This window comes from Podarcis melisellensis (assembly GCF_964234715.1).
Source record: "Podarcis melisellensis genome assembly, chromosome: 1".
Taxonomy (NCBI): domain Eukaryota; kingdom Metazoa; phylum Chordata; class Lepidosauria; order Squamata; family Lacertidae; genus Podarcis; species Podarcis melisellensis.
Window position 1 is genome coordinate 30710385 of NC_138528.1, and position 22618 is coordinate 30733002.

Sequence of the window (22618 nt, forward strand, 5' to 3'; positions counted from 1 at the left end):
GGTTTGCTTGCAGAACCAAAACATCAAGCCCTTTATTGACGCTCTCAACATAGCTTACTCTACATCAGGCATGTCCAACTGGTCGATCTCTGGGCATCCCTGCTCAACAACTTTGGTCAATCCAATGGGTAGATCACTGCCGGTTTTTTAGTGGGAGTAGATTGCAGTCTCTCGGGAGCTGGACATGCCTGCTCTACATGATCCGTTTCCCCAAATCAGACATGGCCAAAGGTAGCTTCCCCCCATACGTTCTACTTGCATGTTCCACCTCAATTCAGTTGAGCTTTCCAGTGATGTTCCTCGTGCCACAGCAGTATCTACTCTATCACGCATCAGCTGTGTCTCCTCCCCAATTTAACCTCGAAGCATCTTCTTCCTATACCTGCTTGACCCCAGCTTACCAGTGCTTTTCTGCTTAAGTACCCTAGGCGGACGTCTTGGATTACACTCTGTATAGTTCACAGCTTGCATGTTGCACTTGGCTTCTTCTGCAGAATGGAGACGAGCTCTTATGCAGAGGGGAAGTGAGCAAAAGGCTCTTCTTGTGTTTGCTCTCTGTGGATCTTCCATGTTCTTGCCAATGAACGTTTTAAAATAAAAGACTCTCAGCACAACCAAGCACTTGCGTGCGATCTTTAGCAACACCGCTAGCTGGTTCTATTGTGATGCCCATGCAAAGGTGTACCTTGGCTTCCACCAGCTGAGGCAGCTCACCACTACAGTTAGATGAGGTACCTTCCTATGCAAGGTATGCTGGAAAAACATGTAAGCCAAGGTGTGTAAAATACGACTGGTTTCTGGCACAAAATATCCACACGACACTATCTTCAGAACTGGTTCAAAGGTGATGGGTGCACTATGTGTGGTTGTAAGTGTAAGGATGGGAAATACTGTGGTTGTAGGCTGTGTATGTCAACTAAAAATATGTGGACCTGTCTACCCTTTTTTAAGAGGTACCAGGAAGTCTCTCACACATCATGAGAATTGCTTTGGAACAGTGGAGTTAACACCCTTCAGCCTTATTCTAAAATACTTGATGGCAATAATATGTAGCCCATTTTTCTTTCAGGAACAGCTAAGCTTTCCTGGAAACAGCCACTGTACTTCCTATGTGAGTCATACACACTGAGCTGTTTAGGTCCTAGTCTACGTATTCTAGGTTCCAAAGGCTAAACACTGCAACATAGTTCAATACCATTTTTCTTTGTATGGTATGTATAAATAGATTTCTGGGCAGCTGCAGTAGCTGTTCTCAACAGTAGCCCAACTCCTCCAACACACATTTCTAAACTTAAATTGAGAAACTGTTTGCATCTTTAGCCCAAGTAGAAATTGCAAATCAATCCCCAATGAGCATATAGTGTGGTACCTCGGGTTAAGAACTTAATTCATTCTGGAGGTCCGTTCTTAACCTGAAACTGTTCTTAACCTGAGGTACCACTTTAGCTAATGGGGCCTCCCGCTGCCGTCACAATTTCTGTTCTCATCCTGAAGCAAAGTTCTTAACCTGAGGTACTATTTCTAGATTACCAGAGTCTGTAACCTGAAGCGTCTGCAACCCGAGCTACCACTGTATAGGATGGACACAGGACAAATTCAGCAGCTGACTTCTCATCTCAAAACATTTCAGGCCTCTTACATCATAGCTGATAAAAGTGTATAGCTCACATAGAACAAACAGACCAGAACTAATGATCTTAATAATAATAAATAGGTTTTTCAATCCTGATGCTTTATAGCAGCACTTGACATTGTATATACTTCTCGCAAGACAACTGCTTGAGATTAGTATGTCTGCTATGGATGGTGATTACTTTTGGTAAAGAAAGTGGGCCTGATTCACAGGCCTTCGTACAGAGCTGATTGTAAGACTACTTCCCCTGTTGCTACCAGTGCTATTCACCTGTTGAGGGCTAGAAAGGGTACCCAAATTGATAGGACATACATGAGAACCTAGATTATTTAATTTCCTTGGGATTCTCCAGACCTCCAGGTACCTCTACAAACTACAGAGTTTGCTCTCATCCTCCTATGAGATGCTTTTGACTAATAAAGTCTTTTCTAGTTCTGTCCAATTAAAACTTGAGAGGCACGGCAGAAAGTACACCAAACATCAGCCAACACAATACGAGTCACAGAGCTAAATATTGCTTTGGTTTAAATCAAGCTTTCTAGGTACCTATATACCACTGCAGCTATGCTTCAATCAAATGTTTCAAGAATAGAAAAATATGCATTAGCACCCCGTGAACATATTGCCAACTGCAGCATCTCAAGCCAATCTGAAGAGCACTCAAACTGTGGAGCTGAGAAGGACGCGCCTACACTGCTTTTTGTTTAGGAACATGACACTTGTGGGTACCATAGCACCCTCAGACATCTTCCTTTGTCTCTCCCATATTTTTTTGAAGAAACTGTTTTTGGTTGGGGGAATTGACTAAATAATAATACTGTATTTGTGTTTTGAGTTGTATGAAGCAATTTTGCCTTGAAGGGGTGGGGAACAAGCAGCCTTTCCCTGCTACATAAAAGATAACTATGACAGACTATTGTGACTGCTGCCTTCAAAGATCCCAGTTTTTGGCTACCAAAATCCCTTAAGGGGACAGCACAACATTTAAAGCATCTAATGTAGGCATACTCCAAAATCTTCCCAACAGATGCAGAGTTCACTTTCATATCTAAACCAGGCAAACTACAGTTTGCTTGCATCCAAGATGACAAATCAGTCTGAACTAGGGTTGTGGGCAAACTATAGTTTTCTTGCCTTGGCTGTAATGTCAAGCTATGGCTTTTTATTTAATAAAATGGACGGGGCAGGGTCATGTCAAGACAGAGCTTGTTCACATAGCCCCAGTGATTTGGCATTACATCTGAACTGATCTAGAATGAGGCAGATCACATACACTGACAGTTCTGCTACCCAGAAGTGAGTTATTAAAATTACGCCATCTATACTAAGCTCAGAAAAAACTTGGGCAAACTCAGCTCAGGTTCTGTTCCTTTGAAGGTGTTCCTCAATTGCTTATAAACACATCTTACCCTAAGTATCATCCCACTGTATTTCATTTCTCCCATTCATATACACACACATAATTTCCTTGTTTTATTTTGTTTAAAATCTGTCATGTTAAATACTTTAATTACAAGTTCTGTGCGGCGAACAAGAGTAATAAACCCTGCAGGCACTAGCAACCCTCTCACTCAACAATATATGTGCACACTATTGTACTAAGGATATGTCCCCATGAACCAGCAAGCCTTAGGCTAGGATACATGCCACACAAGACAACCTAGTCCCAACCTACATTACCATACCATTGCAGTCATGAAGTTGATAAAACCATTCAATGAGGATTAGATGGAACGTAGGACAGCCACCGAAGGTTGCCATCTCCTCCTAATCCCCAGCAGCCAGTCAACTTGAACTGGACCTGACAGCGAGATGGGACACCCATTCTGCCCTACCAGAGGCTTAGAACGAAAGAAACAACTTCCAGGTGGGAGAGGGAGAGAGCTGCTACTGCCACTTCCTTGCTTGTGAAGGGATGAGGCAGAGGAAGGTCCCTGAAAACAATCCTTAGAACTGCCCCTCACTACTAGGAGAGGATCTAGATAATGGCTGGGGAGGCAGTATCCCCTGGGAGTGCCTCATCCCGTTAAGGTCAAAAAACCCACAAGGTGGCTGGAGTGCAGATTTACTCTCCGTTACTGGAGGCATGTAAGATCAGGCACAGCAATTGAATCGCCCTAGAGAGCCTCAGGCTAGTTTCGCTGTTCCAAAGATCTAGACCCTTCAAGTGGAGCAGAGACCAGCCTTTCCCCTCGGACAGCTGCCGCGATGATACTGAATTAAAGCTGAGTTTCTGAGCAAGAGCTGCTTGGGAGGGAAGCTCTAGCTAAACAGCAGGCAGCTTCTGTTCCCATAAGATCGAGAGATGAGGCTATGTCTGTTTGGAGCAAGAAGAGGGGAAATGGTAGGTTACATCTGAACAGGTAATGACACCTGCATGTCTGCCCTGGGAAGAAAATGAACCATCTTTGGAAGAGGCAGGAAAGGTGGGTGGCACACTGCCCTCGGGGGTTCCTTTCAAAGCACCTCCTGCCACTAGGGGGAGGAGATGACTGGAATGAAGCCCTGCTGATTCCTGAATGTCCTCTGTTCCATCTGCTGCTGCTGCTGCGTCCTTGCTCTACTGGATGGGGCAGGTGGGGGCTGCTGTTCTCTACAGGTCAAGCAGCAGCACACGAGGATCTTCCACCACAGCCTTGATCTTGCGCAGGAAAGTCACCGCCTCTCTGCCATCAATCAACCGGTGGTCGTACGTCAGGGCCACATACATCATTGGGCGCACCTCAACCTAAGGAAGAAAAAAGAGACTGTTAAGCTGAACATTTTCTTTTGTAATCAACTTGGCGCTGTACCTCAAAGCCTAAGCAAGTTACATTTTAAGCTTTGTAACATTTGCCCTGCATAACCAAGAAAGCGAAACCCCAAGCTGGAGTTTTCTTACATCTTAATAATTTGACACAAACTCTTCAAACCTTTTCCCCACACACTCACCCTCTAATTCAAACCCAGAATACTCCCCTATCTTCTCAGAATAATTTTACAGTGGTCAAAACTTCCAGTTGGTCCTTTTCTACTGCACTTGTCAGGGCTCCTAGTTCAGCCTGATTCAATTCCTTCTCCTCCATCATTAGACTAGACAGTTGGTTAGAGTGTGGTGGTGATAATGCCAAGGCTGCAGGTTCAAGCCCTGTATGGGGCAGCAATGCAGGTGTGGACTAAATGACCCCCAGGGTCCCTTCCAACTCCACAATTCTATGGTTCTATTTTACTAGACTGAAGGCCCCCTTTAAACATTACTCTAGACGTGTGGAAGATGCTTTGCTATGAGCAGCTTCAGCATAGGTAGGCTTTATACCTGAAGCAGCATCTCCACCCCATCATTCAGCCTAGACAATGAGGTCCAGCTCCGAGGCTCTTCTGGCATTTCCCTCATGGCGAGAATTTAAGTTACACAGAACCAAGCACAGGGCCTTCTCGGTAGTGGGGCCCGCCCTGTGGAACACCCAGCCACCAATGTCAAGGGACAGAAGCAACTATATGACACTGAAGGCAGGCCTGTATAGGGAAGTTTTTAATATCTGATGTTTTATTGGGTTTTTATGTTTTTCTGGAAGCCCCCAGAATGGCTGGGACAACCCAATCAGGTGGGCGGAATAATAATAATAATAATAATAATAATAATAATAATAATAATAATAATATTTAGGAGGACCTAGGAGTATATTTAGGATCTAGGAGTCTTCATTGACCACAAACATGACATGAGCCAACAGTGTGACGTGGCAGCTAAAAAAGCCAATGCAATTCTGGGCTGCATCAATAGGAGTATAGCATCTGGATCAAGGGAAGTAATAGTGCCACTGTATTCTGCTCTGGTCAGACCTCACCTGGAGTACTGTGTCCAGTTCTGGGCACCACAGTTCAAGAAGGTCACTGACAAACTGGAACGTGGCCAGAGGAGGGCAACCAAAATGGTCAAAGGCCTGGAAACGATGCCTTATGAGGAACGGCTAAGGGAGCTGGGCATGTTTAGCCTGGAGAAGAGGAGGTTAAGGGGTGATATGATAGCCATGTTCAAATATCTAAAAGGATGTCACATAGAGGAGGGAGAAAGGCTGTTTTCTGCTGCTCCAGAGAAGTGGACACGGAGCAATGGATCCAAACTACAAGAAAGAAGATTCCACCTAAACATTAGGAAGAACTTCCTGACAGTAAGAGCTGTTCGACAGTGGAATTTGCTGCCAAGGAGTGTGGTGGAGTCTCCTTCTTTGGAGGTCTTTAAGCAGAGGCTTGACAACCATATGTCAGGAGTGCTCTGATGGTGTTTCCTGCTTGGCAGGGGGTTGGACTCGATGGCCCTTGTGGTCTCTTCCAACTCTATGATTCTATGATTCTAATATTGATTTATCTACCAACCTGGTCATTTACAAGTCATCTCAACTGTGCAGGAGCCAGTCACAGAAAAGTGGCTTGCCAGCGGCTAAGGTAACGTTTAAAAGCCCCATTAAGCCCCTTAACCTTCCATACAGTACATACTTTGCCTCCAACAGCAACAGGCCTGTCAAAGATGCCATGCATGCCCAAGATAGCAGACTGAGGGGGGTTGATGATGGGCGTCCCAAACAGGGATCCAAATACACCGCCGTTACTGATGGTGAATGTACCGCCATCCATATCCTCAATGGCAAGCTCATTCTTGCGGGCCTGAAATGGGGGGGGGGGAGAAATACAAACTTTAAAAATTGCTTAAGATGGTAATGGAGAAAATAGGGTGCTGCTCCCCAGCTCTCAGTATCACTCGCATGTGAACACCTCAGAAAGCTCCCCACACTAAGCAAAGGCAAGAAGTTATCTGAGAATCCCCAACGACTAGTGAAAATATTGAGGTTACAAGGGGAGTCCTTTGAAGTTCTTATAAATATCTTCAAGGTTGAGGGTGCTATCAAATTCAGAATGATCAAAGCACAGAGAGAGCAATAGATGGGTTTTTGCTGGGGTAGCTTAAGACTGTAACAGAATGTGCCTTTTTCAACACATGGCAGTTAAGATTAAATTAACTTGAGTTGTTCTTATTTTGCCACAGCACTGTCCAGCATATTATTTATGGGTGTACAAAAAAGGAATACAGGTACACATGGTTCCAATGCATTGGAAGGGACTATCCTCACTCTGCCACCATATAAAGTGCTATGTGTTTTAAGACACAGCAGGATGAGTTTCCGTCTCCCCCCACAATAATAAATCATGCTTCCTTGAGAACACCCTCCCCATTACTGTTGACAAACTTGAATCTAGCCTGTTTCATCTTATTTGCAAATTTACCATAAACAATGTTTTTATCTGCAACCAGATATGGAGATGGCTGCTAGTTTAGATCACTTTTTTAAAAGTTAGATTGTCTTCCAGAAAACTTGTCGATCAACATGTATTAGTCAGAACGGCCAAGTGTTTTCAGGTGATGTATCACAGAGCACCGAATGCTAGATATATATCTGGGCCTGGAATTTTAAGGTTTCTTGAAGTGGAGACTCTGCAGTTGGCTTTAGCTTTCTGTCAAATTACTGAACCAGAACCTTCATCCTGCCACTGTCTTAGTCACACTCCCCTTTCCCCCTTCTGATTCCCCTTAAGAAAGATGTGTGCCTGGTTTTCGCCCTTGAGAACCCTTTACACTCGAAACATTACCTTTTCGCCCAACTCATTGATTGCTCGCTCAATGTCAGCAAAGTTCATTGTTTCTACATTTCTGATTACAGGGACCACAAGACCCTAAAAGAAACAAACTTCTGAGTCAAACACAACATACATAACATGACAGCAAGAGCCAAATATAGAGCAAGTCATCACTGGACAGAGGTGCGTATCCAGAGGTACCATCTTCTTTAACTGATTGAGGCAGCCCAACATCACAAGGAGCCAGGAGGTGAAGACGAACACCCTCTGAACACTGAGGGGGTGGGAATGCCTTGGCCCCTAGGAGTTGGCACCTATGGGTGTATCTAAAACAGGATTGGGGGGCTTACTTCCTCTACCCCCTCCCCAGTCAAATTTGATGCCCTCTGTATCTCACTAGGCCTATGACTGATCCTCCATGCCACCCTGGAAGTTTGGACAAGAACAAGCACCCTCCCCTGCTGCAGGATTAGACAAGGCCAAGAAGCTTGTCTCTGAATTTTCATTTCTTACAGCTGAACACCAAACCAAATGATGTCCCATGCATCAGCCAGATGCATGTTCCCACAATACATACCCTAGGAGTCGCCACTGCAACACTGATATCCACATATTCCCTGTACACAATCTCTTTGGTAGTATCGTCTATCACTAGATGGAGAAAGAAAAGTAGGCCATTACATACAGCAGCATCACGAGTCAAGGCTCTAATCAGGAGCAAAAATCAAGCTTTATTGATTTAGTCCATCTCTTCCTTCCATTCACTAAAAATTAGTAATGGAGGGAAGCTGATCTGCCTAGTGTAAAGGAAACGCGAGGTTTCCGCCAGTCACCACCTTGCAAGGAGCAAGTGCCTTGACCTTTTCTTTTCCTTCAAGTCCTCTGTGTTTGGAGGAATAGGCAGTCTTGTCTCTTTTACACAGATGCATGGAAAAGGTAAGAAACAGCAGGAGTTGGGCATGCAATTTCTTTCCATAGACCAACTTCTGCCCAAGTGAATATCCTTTTGCTAAGAAAGGGTTTGTCACAACACAGTTGCTTTTCTTTGCATAAGTGCAGAGACTCTCAGCTGCTGCATGTGACTTCATCATGAGGTCTGATGGTACTACCTTCCACAGAGGCTTGCTCACGACACTCAGGCATCTCAGAAACACTGCCCCATTGTTCTCACCTCCATTTACAACAGGCTGTTCTTGCAAGGCAAAGGCTGCAGCTTTCACGAAGGCAGACATAAAGCCAAGTTTCATACTGTGCTTCTTCAGGAAGTTGTCCCTGTGCCGGGCTCTCATTTCCTGGATGTTACTGAAAAAGCCACCAGAAGAACATTTACTACTAGGAAAAGTAGTAGTATCTACTTAAGCACCAGATCTGCAGCACATTCCTGACTAGAGTTAATTAGTGGCTCAACCCTTATTTCAAAAGTGGCTTGCAATTTATTATTATTATTTTTTAAAGAAATGTTATCAGAGTTTCAACAAAGAGTTTCACTGCTGTATAGACTGGCTGATCTCTGAGAAGTGTATCAGGAGTGGAAAAATTACTAATATTTTCTCTCCCTCCCCCAAGTTTACAACAGCCAATTACTTTACAACCATTACTAATGTTACCCTCAGGGTGTCACCAAAGCAAGCTACTGCATACTATGCTGAAATGCATATGGCTGTTCAAAGTATCCCCATGTGACGATGAGCTTTCAGGCAGATGAACACTTTAAAATTCCTATAGATATTTAAATTATGGGGACGACCACCACACACCTGGTCGAAGGAGGAATAAAATGTCAAGATTTGCCTGCTGGTTATAGGTTCTTCACTGCTGCACTAGAGCTAGAGGGTCATACAATGAAACTAAAATGTTGGGAGATTTAGAAGGAGGAACTTCTTCACAGTGCACATAGCAAAACTATGGACTTCACACTCACAAGATGTCAGTGAGGACCACTAACCCTGATGGCTTTAAAGGAGGATGAGATAAAGCTAACCATGAAAGGTATCTACTGCTTCCAGTAACAGAAAGCAGTATGCCTCTTAATACCAGTTCCTAGTGATCATAAAGGGGCAGAATGCTCATATCTTGTCTGAAGGCTTCCAATAGGCACATGTTTCGCCAATGAAAGTACAGAAGACCTCTTCCCAACACCTTGGAGAGCTCCACAAAGCCAGAGTAGACAGGTTATAGGTCTCTTGGGTTCAGTATTGACACAGTGAAAGCAAACTTCAGAATAAGCATAATGGGAAATGAGTGGGGACCTTGTGCCTCTAACAGGCTCCATCCATCCTGACAGAATTTGACCCTCATTTTGTTTATGACTATCTAAAAAGTAAACCATGTCTCCAGTTCCTTTGGCCACACTTAACAAGCACATGAGTTTGGGACTATGTACGTTGGAGGACTTCTGACGCAATGACTCTAAAATGCCCTCAATCAGAGTACAGAAAGTAGCAGTTACCATCATTCACTTACTGGAACAGAGGCCAGCTACCCAAATTGAACAGAATAGCTTTGTCTTGACAATTCTAGGCAGGCACTGAAGTAATAGCCTTCATCTTCCCCCTCCCAGACAATATGGCTTTGGAGAGGCAGTTTTTAGCAAGTACAAGTGCCCCTTTGGGTTTAGACTGTTTGTTTTCCTTTGCCTAATCTTGTTTAGAGCTAGGATTACCGTCCAAAGACATTACCGCCTCCCAAGACACAAGGGTTTGAGGGGAGGAAGCCATCATAAGAAGCCTTTACAGCAGACACTGACACCCAGTGGGGAGGCAAAAGGCCTTGGCCTAAGCCCTTGCAAGTCAGGGGACAATCAATCCAAAGCAGATTACTGACTGCAACAAGAGCCCAAGGCCAGAGTAAAGCGACACCTCCATTAGCCTCTAAAATGAGGTAAGTTGCAGCATTTCCTCTCCAATCACGATTATTTTGCCAACCTTATTATTCCAAGCACCAAATATTTACGTGTTTTGTCTTAAGAAGCAGGATAGGATTTCATAGAGCAATTTGATTTGGGCACCATTTTCCTTAATGTGCTGAAACATAAGCTTCCCCCTCCCCAAATCCATTAGTGCTCAGCCCACAAACGCACTTCATGGAACACAGTTGGTTCTCCAACTGCCAAGGAGAGATGCTAAGGCTGGGCGAGAGCTCCAGGACCTGCCTTTCGGCCGGCTGCACAGCTGAGTCCTTGCTTAGAAATAGCCTCAACTCTATACAACCAAGGAGCTGGCTAAAAGCACTTCATCCCAGGACAAAACACACAAGATCAATGAGCCAAAGTTCCTGTTCTTAGTGCAACATGGAAATATCTCGGCTTACCTGCACATACTGAAGATATGGTCCTTACCTCATATCAATTTCATTGAAGGTAGTAAGCATGGCACATGTATTTTGAGCCTCTTTCAGGCGCTGAGCGATGCGTTGACGCATCCTGTTCATTTTCACCTGAAGTGGGACAAAAAGAGATATAGTCAAACCTCAGATCCCGAATGCCTCCGTTTTGGAACGTTTCGGCTCCCAAACGCCAAAAACCCAGAAGTAAATGCTCCGATTTCCAAATGCTTTTCGGAACACAAATGTCCGACACGGCTTCCGCTTCAGTGCAGGAAGCTCCTGCAACCAATCAGAAGCCACGCCTCAGTTGTCAAACATTTCGGAAGCCAAACGGGTTTCTGGAACGGATTACGTTCAACAACCAAGGTTTCACTGTAATGGGGGAAAGGTAGTTTTGCAAACTGACGTTGACAAGGATTCACATTGTTGACTATCACTACCAGGAATAACACAAGTAGGAAAGGCAGTGCTCATGAGCTAAAAACTTTGCTGTATTCAGCCACTGCTCACAGAATCGTACAACACAACTTGACCACTGCATCTCATGAGGCTTAGACTGGAAGTTTTTCAGGCAAAAGAATGGTCTCTGCTCAGCCTCAATCACCCTCATCCACTGCCCCATAAGTGCAAGAAGTTTCCAATTACCCTTTGCTCCACTCTGGCTCCTTTGCTGACCCCGGGTTCCGCCACAGGAGCAGCTGCAGTTGGCTTTACTGCAGAAACTGAAAGAAAATTGGGGGGGGGGAGAAAAATGTGTCAAGGGACTGAGAGAAGAAGGTTTATGTCCTGGCAAGCAATGGATGAACACGAAGGCTATCTGAAGTAGAGATGAAATACTCATTTGGGAGATGATCCCTAATGCATGCTAGGTAGCAAGGTGGACATTCTTTAACACTCTCCTGTGGACAGTTCTGCAGTCTCCAGTTCGGAATAACTCCCTGCTTATGCAGGTGGAAGGAGGTTGGTTAAGGGGGATTAGAGATGGTCTTGGTCTCACCTGGTTTAGAATCCACAGGGAGTGATGACACAGGGGGCACCGGAGGCATCGTAGTGGGAATCTGTGCTGCAGGGGCAGGTGCTGCTGCTGCAGGAGGAGGAGGAGGAGGAGGCGCTGCCAGTTCTGGTGCAGGGGCTGCTGCTGGTTTGGCCTTGGCAGGTGCAGCTAAACAGAAGAATTGAGAAAGGCAGTTGCACAGGCAGACAGAATCCAAGAGGTGCATTTTTTCCACAGACCATCCAAGCAGGCTCATTCAGTATCTTTGAGAAAAGTACCCCTTTGAGTCAGGAGCCCATATTAATATAACAAGACGGTGATCACTTCTCTCATTGGCTGCTAGCACCCAGAGAATAAACTTGCGAAATGGTATAGCTATGCACAGAGGCAGCGGGCTCAGGAGGCAGCAAGGTCCATAGATGAGGTTCTTTTAAAAGCTGAGTTTGGAAACTAACCAAAAGCGCTGGTGGCGACCTTTAAAGCCTTAAAATGGTTTGCCACCAGGTTGTATCTGGGATCGTGTATACCCACACTAATTTGCTCGAGGCGTTGAGATTAGCAACTGAGGCCCTGTTCCCAGGCCTAACATTTACTAAGATCTGACTGGCAAGAGCAGGGTTACCCAGTGTGGTGCTTCCATGGGAACAAATTTAGTAACTGCATATGAGTCACCTGTTCCCACTTTCCACCCCTCCTCAAAGAACCTGCTTCTCTCTATATATCTTTCAATAAATCACAAACCCTTGTATTTTTACACATTGCTCATAAAATTTTTCAGGGAATTACTGTGATTTTTTCCCCTGCCAAATTATGCAAGTTGAATTTGGACAATTCAGTCCAGTTACAGCATTCAGATACCAATTTTTTTATTTTTGCAGCAAAGCCCATCATTGTCGCAGCTGTGACAGTGTAAGAAACAGACATGGCTGGTCCCAACTTACCTCCGGTTTTCCTGAGTTTAAACAAAGGTGTACCTCCTTCCACTTTCCCCCCATCAGGAACTAGAAGTGCTTCAATTACGCCAGCTGCCGGAGCTGGAACCTGCACAGATGTCTGCAGATAAAACACAGATGAGCTCTCTCCTAATCATCAAAAGGAAATACGTTAAGCAAATGGGACTATCCCTTGAAGAGGAATGAATGATACATGAATGGGATTGGCCTTTCTGCAGGAATCATGCAAAGAAACAGCATCATGGAGATATTACATCTTGGGGATATACATATTTCACTGGAAATCAACTCTGCATTTCATCACAAGAAGGAACAGTACAGTTATTTATTTGTATCAACTGTACTGCCTTTTAAGTCCAGAGCCCCCAGAGGAAGCCAGTGGTATGGCATTTGCTAATAAGCCTCTCCCTTTCCAGTATAAAAACTGATTCACTCGCACTCTGTGAATGGTGGAGGACATGCAAGCTCCCAGCAGGTATAGTTGAAAACAAGCAAGTTTTTTGAGTCAAAAGCTAGAAGAGTGCCCCTTGCCTAGGTTTTGTGATCTTCTGTTGTCTTTAGCTTACCCACCTCCACTCTGGAGAGCATCAAGAAACTACCCCAAAAGAGCAACATTGCTGAATCAGACCAAAAGGCCTATCTAGTCTGGCATCCTGTTTCCCACAATTGGCATTTTCTCTATTTTCCGCACACCACGCATAACTGAATACATCATCTGGCATTTCTAATTATACAAGAAAAATAAGATGTTTACCTTGTCTGTTTCAATCTCACATACCACTTCATCTTCTCCTACTGTGTCACCCACAGCTAAAAATGAAAAGAACCACCCTAAGTAAGGGAACTCTTAAAGCTCATTTTCTTAAAGCTCACATCAATGCCTCACAGAGAGTCTCAATTCTTACATGTATGCCGGAGGACTTGCAGAATCATAATAAGGGTCTGGACATTACATACTTCATAGAGGACTTACATTGACCTTTCAATCTTTAATTAGTTTGGTCAATTTTCACCTTTTGACTAAGTATGTCCAGAGCTTCTTTCACCCATTACGACTTTAGTGTATTTCCACAACAGACCAAGAAAACCATAGAGGACAAAAAAGCTGCCTCTTACCTTTCTCCCACCTGACATCTCCCTCTGTGACTGATTCTGCAAATGCTGGTGTGTTCACTGTAACAACTTCTTCCCCTGTAGAAGAAATTTATATCTGCATGTAGTAAAAGCCTTCACATTCAGTCATTTTAGATTCTGGAATCTATGGACAAACAGCATTATTAGAAACCTCTTATATCTAGAAATATCTCCGAGAGCATCTACACTGACCTATTCACACGCAAGCCATGGTTTGTCGTCCCACAGATGATAAAACAAACCATGGTTTTCTTCTCTGAAGTTTGATTTGTTTCCCAGCTGCTCTTGCCTTGTGTCTTTGATGAGCATTTGGAGTGGGGTTGTCAAGCAAACCATGGTTAATGAAGGGAGTTGGGTTCACACAGCACACTAAACTTAATTGAAAGAAACCAAGGTTTGTAAGCCAATGACAAACAATGGCTTTAGACTGTTGTTTGTTGGCACAGAAGCTGCTGGGCTGGACTCACACCTAAGGCTAAGTTATAGTTTAATAAATCGTGGTTTAGCATTATGTGGAAACCAGAACAGTGTCATCTCTCTTTCCTCCTTAAAATCTGCCTCTTCAGGTAGAATGTTCTCCCTCTTCCATAAAAGTAGAACATTAGGGTCATTTTGCAGTAGATTCAGGACATATTTATATACTTACTCTTGCCTCTCCATTATTTCCCAAACTGTTGAAACAAATCATAAGCTTCTCAGGACAGGGAACAGACTTTTTTTTAGTTTATACTATTTTGCAGAGCATCTTTTACACAGGTGACATGCTAATAATCATGCTTCAACTGAGACACTTGAGAGAGGGAGGGAGCGACCAGTAAGGGACATAATATACCAGAGTCCAACCTACACTACATCACAACCACCTGTAGTATGGCAAACAAAGAAAAAACACAAAATTCCAGTCTATTACTTTGTATTCCTGCATTTTGTACTCCTTAGTTTAGACTAAGAATCGGTTGGGGAACAAGGCTGGAAGGGAATGTGCAGGCAGAGAATCCCTCCCCCGAGCTGCAGTCATCTCAGGTACTTACTGCACACTGTGGTGGTTCTGAAATAACGGACAGTGAACACACGGGAGCCATTTACCCTGGAGAGCAAGAAACAAGAGATCAACTAACGGCCAGCAAGAAGCAGTACAGATTTTGCATCTGTTGGCCTGACTTGACTGGGTTGTCAATCAGCAGCCCTGACAATTAACATGCTCATCGGGGCAGATGACATTCTGCACAGCACCTAAGGGACTCTATTTCGAGGCATTCAACAATGAAGGAAGATCATATTTCTGGGATGCTACCTAGCTTGTCGTCGTCCCCAAAACAAATTATGCAAAACATGCAAATATATAAATTGATTGAAATCAGGTAATTTACACAGTTCAAGAATTCTTTTACTCTTGGTGCAGAATGTGGATTACTCTGGTCTGGGTTAATTTGGACACAGAGAATGCAGCTACCCCTCTCTGACAATACTGTAACTAGGAACTGGGGTTGTAGCAGCCACACTCCATCCATGCAAATAGTCACAACATATTGGCTATTTACAGTTGAATACTTACAAATGCTTCCTGCTGTTGGCATAAGCTAACCCCTGGCATCGAGAGACACCTGGAAACAGAAAGCACTTCAATTAGAAATCTGTTTACATTATATTGCTTATTACAATAACGTGTACTAAGACAAATTTGTTTAACAAATGTTATAAAGGTAAAAATAGCAGCTGTCAATTATAATTGGCTTGTAAAAGTCTCCACACCATTATCCTAGTCCTCAACAACCTAGTCCTTTATCTGTTTTTTATAAAAGATTAATAGCAGCCCCAGTATCCGAAATCTAAGTGTTGGCCAGTGAGGTGGGCAAGATTAATATCTATCAAGAAATGGAAAAGACACAAACACAAGATCTCTGCATTCATTTACTTTATTTTTGTAGCATTTCCACCACAACATCCAGAATCATTCAATTCATCTGCATCTGGGGAGAAATGTTTAGAAAATTTTGCATACCCTGTGCTCCTTCCTTTTTTCGATAAAGGACAAAAACGTTTTCAACACATCGTTTCTAAAAGGGGCCATTTTTTTGGAAGTGCTCAATTAATTCCAATTAATTGCACAGTGTTCCTGAAATAATTTATACAGTGTCAAATTATGCCAGAATGGGTGGTCCCATGAGTCTTTTTCCCAGAACAATCCTCATGAGCAAGACTCCAAATACTTACTGGATCCATCTTAGAAATTCTACCTGTAAAGTCATATGGATTAATTTATTCTGATGTGAGTTTCAACATGTTTGGGGGCTTGGGATCATCTTATTATCTGAGCCAAAAAGTTATATCAATATCACCTCTACGTTCTCTTGCAAGGCAACCTACAGTTCTCTAAATTAGGTATTTTGAACATAATTCATACAGAACTCCTTCTGCACAAACCTACTTAAGTGAATGGGAAATGCATCAGAGCATCTCTACTTTTTCAAACTTATCAAATTGGTGTAGGTTAAAAATACTGTGCTCATCCACCTACATATCCTGAGTATCTGGGCAGGAAACAGGAATCATTTATCTATCTTTTAATGTGGGAGCTTCCAAGGAAGGTTAAAAATGGAGTTCATTGGTGGTTATGCTGACTCTGTATTATGGTCATTTTCAAATATTCTAATTTGTACACAAATCTGTTGGTTGAGCGAGCTGGTCATCTATGCTACATAGCTTGTTTTAACATATTATAGGTAAACATGGAATTCATTTCTCACTTTATTTAATCTTTAACTACTTTTAAAACCACTTGTGGCTTTAAAGAAAACAGTATGAATGTACTATAGTTTTTAACCAGGTTTTCATTAGGTTTCCCTTGTCACGGTGATTATGAAACAGACAAGACACCTAATAATAACAATATAGACAGATACCGAATTATAATAATAATAAAAAACAACTCACCAGAGAGCGAATGTTTCCCCTGTGGACAGCTCCCCTGCTGAAGAGAAAGATTATACAATCACCAATACAAAAAAGTAAGTCATGAGTAACTCAAGGCAGAATCACCTTTCCACACTATTCCACATTCCAAAGTAGGGAATAAATATACTGTATTCAGATTCAGTAGCCTATTATGACACCTCTTCTCATCAGCAAGGTGTGACTACCATAGTTTGTCAGAGAAAGTAGCCCCAAGTTAATAACAGAACTGTGGAGCTGAAAGTGACCATGGGGTTCATCTCGTCCAACCCCCTGCAATGCAGGAATCTCAACGAATGCCTTATGCTTTCAAATATTTTTCATCCACAGGAAAAAGGCAGCCATAAAGTTTAATAGAGGTGTTTGTTGTTGTTGTTGTTTGCTTGTTTGCTGTTCTCCTTTATGTTCACAAAATGCACGGCCTTCAATGCAATCCTACACACCTACTTAGAATATGCCCCACCAAGTTCAATGGGACTTATTCCCATGTACATGTGTACAGGGTTGCAACATTAATAAGCAAGAGGGAAAGGTTCTTGAAGCCTTGTATGCCTCTCTCTTATATAATATGATGGCTAAATATTGAGGTATGACAGCTACATATTGCAAAATGGGGTAACAGGATCAAACTCATGATTACAGGCAATTAATATGCATCGTCTTCCCATTTGAATTACTATGAAGCCTAATGGTTTAATTAAGATGAGAACTGCCTCTGGCTTTTGATTTCATCTTTTGATTTCATCAGGTAAGCCTGTACAAACAATGGGATATAATGAAAAAAATGGATGATAGCCAATGCTAGTCATACAAGTAGATCCACTGAAATCTTGTCAATTGATTTAAATGGGTCTACTCTGTGCATGACATAGCTGGATATCACCCAGTGAGTGTGATGCGGTGGAAAGCATGAGTTCAAATCCTTGTTTATCCACGAACAGCATCAATCCCATGTCAGTAAAATGGAAATCATCATAGCTTACTTCAAAAGATTGCTGAGAGGACATATACTGACTAGATAAAGCTCCCTGAACACAGTAGCATGATTAACTGTAATGAGGCAGAAATTCCTATTCTGATGAGCTACATAATTTGTAAACTCATTTTCAGCTAATGATTTTAGCTTCTGGCTATTACACTGAGTTCATTTTTTTCAGTATTATCCCGACTGCACAGCCCAGATTCCTAGGTTCAGAAAAGTCACAGCCCAGATATATTTTATAACATGAAATATGGAACAAGCAGTGTACAGCACAAGAAGAGTGAATAGTAGTGGCTACTACTCTATCCTTCTCAGTATACCCACCAGAACGCCTTGATGGAACTGAAGCTTCATGTTATATGGCTTCCCAGTCTCGTTATAAATTTATAAAATGTAACAAAAATGAGACTGGAGGAAACCAGCCCTGCATTCATGAAGTAATACACTTGGCTGTGACAAAAACTTGTGAGATATATTATATTCTACCAAAGAACTCTACTCACACCAGGAGTAACAAACAGATCATTTAATATCACATCATATCATTCCAACAAATCATAGAAGAAACAAAATGAACATGACTACATTGCTATTCACACATTAAAACACTTCTTAAATGTTTGTTTGAGGGAGTGGATATGGTGACACAAATCTAAATGGCGAGACAAAAAAAAATCCTTCCAGTAGCACCTTAAAGACCAACTAAGTTAGTTCTTGGTATGAGCTTTCGTGTGCATGCACACTTCTTCAGATACAAGTGTGCATGCACACGAAAGCTCATACCAAGAACTAATTTAGTTGGTCTTTAAGGTGCTACTGGAAGGAATTTTTTTTGTTTTGACTATGGCAGACCAACACGGCTACCTATCTGTAACTAAATGGCGAGGTTCTGATCAATCTCAGACCCCGTTGTTATCCATGTAATCTTTATTCCAAACACCAAACTTCCAAGATCACATAGCATTCTGAATCAAAGGCTATGATTACCCTATGCAACATGACAGACACATCCACCCACCCTTAGAATACACAAATTCTATAGCAATGCTTGAGTGTACATATATATGTCAGTTCTTTTTATTTTTTCAGTTGAAATATAATCGTTTTTAGGGGGGGGAAAGTTTTCTGGCCCTAGATGAAGCAAAGTCTAGAAAGCAGTGGATAAGTTGCATACATGATTAGCAAGGAGACAGATTAGAATGTGGTATACATGAGGAAAATACAATATAGGTCACTGCTCTGTTTGTTGTTCAGATGTCACGTGTTTTTTTCTATAGATATTGCTAAAGTAAATATGCCTGGTTCAGGGGCAGAAATGTCATGTTCTAGCTGGCTGATCTTACAGGGATCCTTAAAATGGGGGCAACAGGTGCATTTTAATGAAACACTGAGCTTGTCCCCTAACCCTATTCATCTTCACTCCAAGCTAAATGTTCAGTTTTTGGTTCAGTTCTTTTTAAAAATCTACTCCTATCCTCACCCCCCACTTAACCTCCACACTGTCCATTCCTGACAGAAATCCTCATTCCCAGGAACTAAACTAAATCTTTTGATGAGCTCCTGGGTCTCAGGGTATATGTTTGTTCATGGCCAAAGTAGCTAACATAGGGAGGGAAGTGATGTTGGTGGGCAAGGCCTTCAATGGCAGGGTAACTGTGTTGTACACACAGCTATTCTGCTATCACAGAGAATAGTTCAGAGAATTATCCTGGTAAAGAGAAACACTATTCCTTAAAAGGGACCCGTTCCCCGGGAGGGAGAACATAGATATGGTGGACACAATGGAAACATGGTGGGATAGAGAGAACTAGTGTGGGACACTTCTCTCTGGATAGTGACAGTGAAAGTGGAGATGTCCTAAAAACCTTAGTAGGAGAAAGCTGAACTCTGCTGAAATAGTTCAATGACATTGGTTGTCAGCATATTTTACAATTCTTTGTGAGTACTGCTGCACTTACGGCTGATTTACAGACTTCCCATAGGAATCAGGATGGTCAATGTGAAAACAGGATGATGGACTAGCTGGGACTCTGTTTTGATCCAGCAGGACTGTTATGTTCTTATGCTATGATAACCTGATTATTGTGAATTAAAACCTTGTGTCTTTTCCTTCTCAGCTACCTCCTCCCCAATTTACTGCACAGCAAGTTCCCCATTTATTCTGCTATCTTGAAAGCTTTATACACTCTCTCTTTCTGATAATGTTTTGTCCACAAATTTTTAAGGCCTTCCATGTTCAGCTACTCCTTTCAGCTGTTCCTTCTAGGCAGCTCACTGATACATTTTTGCTGCTCCTCTCGCCAAAGATTCAATAGTGAGATAGTCACTAATTCAGCACCCTCATAGTTCTTCTCTGGAATGAAGTACTCATCTTGCATACATTTCTTTTCAACGGGACATATACTGAATCCAAACTTCCCATCATTCAAATCAATAACTTTGAATTCATCTTATATTCCTGCCTTTTGTTTTTACAACAATGCCAAAGAAGAAGAAGAGTAGAAGAGTTTGGATTTGATATCCCGCCTTTCACTCCCTTTAAGGAGTCTCAAAGTGGCTAACATTCTCCTTTCCCTTCCTCCCCCACAACAAACACTCTGTGAGGTGAGTGAGGCTGAGAGACTTCAGAGTAGTGTGACTGGCCCAAGGTCACCCAGCAGCTGCATGTGGAGCAGCAGAGACGCGAACCTGGTTCCCCAGATTACGAGACTACCGTTCTTATCCACTACACCACACTGGTTTGTCCATTACTTCAGTTCTTCTTTCCTTTAACCCCAACACTCACATCTGACCTTTCAAGTGCCTTTGTTCTTCCTTATTTGACATACTGTTAACTACAACAGCCTTCCTTGATCCATATCTCCATCTTTTACTCAAGTTCTCCCACTGGCCTTTTGGTTAACTGTGTTTCAAAGTCAAATGCTTTCAGTCAGACTGACTGTGCAATCCGAACTTACAGATATACTGGATAGAGGAGGTTACGATGTGGCATATTTCCCAACACTCCCTCCCTGCTGTCCAAATGAGCTGACATGAAGGACTTACTCTGGCATATCTACTTACATTAGCTGAAAGTGTTAGTTAAATTGGCAGAAGTTACACCACTGTTGAGGCCAAAAAAGGGTATGTCAAGGACAGGAAGAGGGGCAAACATTGCATCCTAATTCCCTCCAATCACTGATCCTGTATAGGGTTCAGTGTACCTACACCAACAAAATTGCAGGTGTGCCTAAAACCCACCCCATACGAGTCAATGGAAGGGCAGAAAATGATCCAGCCAACAGCAATTATGATGCAGCTTCATTTACACTGGAAATATGCCAGTGTGCCTGCCTGGTTAGGATTGCTCCTACTTACCATGCCCCAACAGGTATTTTACTTTTTGTTGTTGCTCAAATCTATCCATCCCAAACAGAGTAATAAACAAGAAAAGGGGAAACTGGGATGGCTGAATGTTAATTACAGTTAATTAGGATGTCACCAGATAATTGCTGCGAAACAGATCTATTGTACCATGCTAACTGGTGATGAGACAGTGGCATTTTATCTTGGCGCCCATTACCATACAAGTAAAAACTGCGGGGGGGGGCGGCGCAAGGCAATTATTTGCAACGATCATTAACGAGGGTCCCGTCATGCATAAACATTCCGACTAGACAAGACAAATGCGCTGTGCGGCATTGAAGCAGGCGACCCCTGCTTCCGGGCCGGGCGGAGAGGGGCATCGTTTGCAGACATCCGCGGTGCGAGGTCAACCGGGGTCACACCTGCTAAACAAACCTTCGCGGTTACCGCGTAGGCTGCTGTAGGGGGACGACACCCGCCGATACAGAGGCACAAGAGCCACGCGTGATATTAGGCGTCGCCAAGCTGTCGCGCTGCGCTTCAACCTTCAGAGCCACCTTCACGCCCGGCAGCATCCCCTGCCGGCCTTGGGCTCCCAGGTGCCCGACGGCCGCCGTTCAGTTCCATGCCTGACCTCGCCTCGCCCTGAAAACGGGCAGGGCCCGGAGGCAACGGGAGGCGCCCCAAGATAAGAGCCGCTCTCCGCTCGCCTTCAGCAGCCCGTTCGGGGCCTGCCGTTAGCCACGGGCAAGAGGCAGCGGGGCGAGGCGAGGCAGGGCAGGGCAGCCTTCCCCCGGGCACGACTGCGGCCTCCCCCGCCTCGCCACCCCGCGTCCCCCCGTTGCCCTTGGTGCCCGTCAGCACCTTCGTGGAAGCCCCAGCCCGCGACCTGCCCCTCCGTCTTGCCCTGCGGGAGGAGGTACCTGCCGAGCGGCGCAGAACGAGCGCCCGAGCGCCCGGTTGAGGCAGCGAGCCCGGGCCAGAGAAAGAAGCAGCATCGCGGAGGAAGAGGCGGCGGCGGAGGCGGCAGGAAGAGCCCCAGGGCGCACACCGGAAGCAGGCCCGGCGGAGGCCGGATGCAGCCTGGGATCGACCAACCGCGGCTCGAGAAAGGGGCAGGGCGCGGCGGGCTGTACCAATCGCGGCTCCCCGAAGCACAAAGGGAGGGCGGGGCGAGGAGAAGTCGGGGAGCAGAACGGCTCTGAGGGCGAGGAGAGCGGCAGGCGGCGTAGACCCTACAAGAGTGAAGAGGAGCACGCGGCGTCCAGCTTCAGAGTCGATTGCAAAGGCCGCTTTTAGCCTCTGCAGGAGCGCAAATGAAGCAAATGGGCAGCAGTAGTGGCTGTGCTTGTGCAGCATGCTGTTCCTCCCTCAAGCAAAACACACACCCGAAAACGATCTTTCTAACTGTAGAATATATGTATATATAGCTCCAGGAGAATCACTCTCCATTAAGCAAGTTGTCACTCTAATTTTTTCTATCTCTGTGGGTTCCAGATCTTGCCCTGCATCCTCCATTCCTGCAGTCGTGTGCGACCCCTTCAAAAGCATTTGCAGAGGCGAGGCCCGAACAAGGAGGGCTGTGCTCTGGGAAGTGTGGCTGCAGGGGCCAGAACTGGACAGAAAACTTTCCTTCTGAGAACTTCCCTAAGTTAACCACACTGGACCATAGCTGTCAACATTCCGAA

The 22618-nt window shown here is 44.0% G+C and overlaps 1 protein-coding gene across 2 annotated transcripts; it reads right to left on the reverse strand.

Moving 5' to 3' along the window:
* Positions 1-3093: 3093 nt before the first annotated feature.
* On the reverse strand, positions 3094-22005 carry DLST (dihydrolipoamide S-succinyltransferase). Of its 2 annotated transcripts, none has more exons than XM_081913264.1 (15): positions 21854-22005; positions 16586-16622; positions 15207-15255; positions 14683-14738; positions 13634-13708; positions 13272-13327; positions 12506-12617; positions 11568-11732; positions 11216-11292; positions 10584-10681; positions 8418-8548; positions 7824-7897; positions 7259-7342; positions 6110-6277; positions 3094-4361 (listed from the first exon to the last, which is right to left on the reverse strand). In XM_081913264.1, the coding sequence occupies exons 1-15, from the start codon at positions 21926-21928 to the stop codon at positions 4227-4229; spliced, it is 1392 nt and encodes a 463-aa protein (XP_081769390.1). In that variant the 5' UTR covers positions 21929-22005; the 3' UTR covers positions 3094-4226. The 2 variants fall into 2 exon arrangements, with proteins under 2 accessions (XP_081769390.1, XP_081769391.1); XM_081913265.1 differs by having other exon boundaries at positions 16586-16619; positions 21854-21989.
* Between the last annotated feature and the right edge of the window lie 613 nt (positions 22006-22618).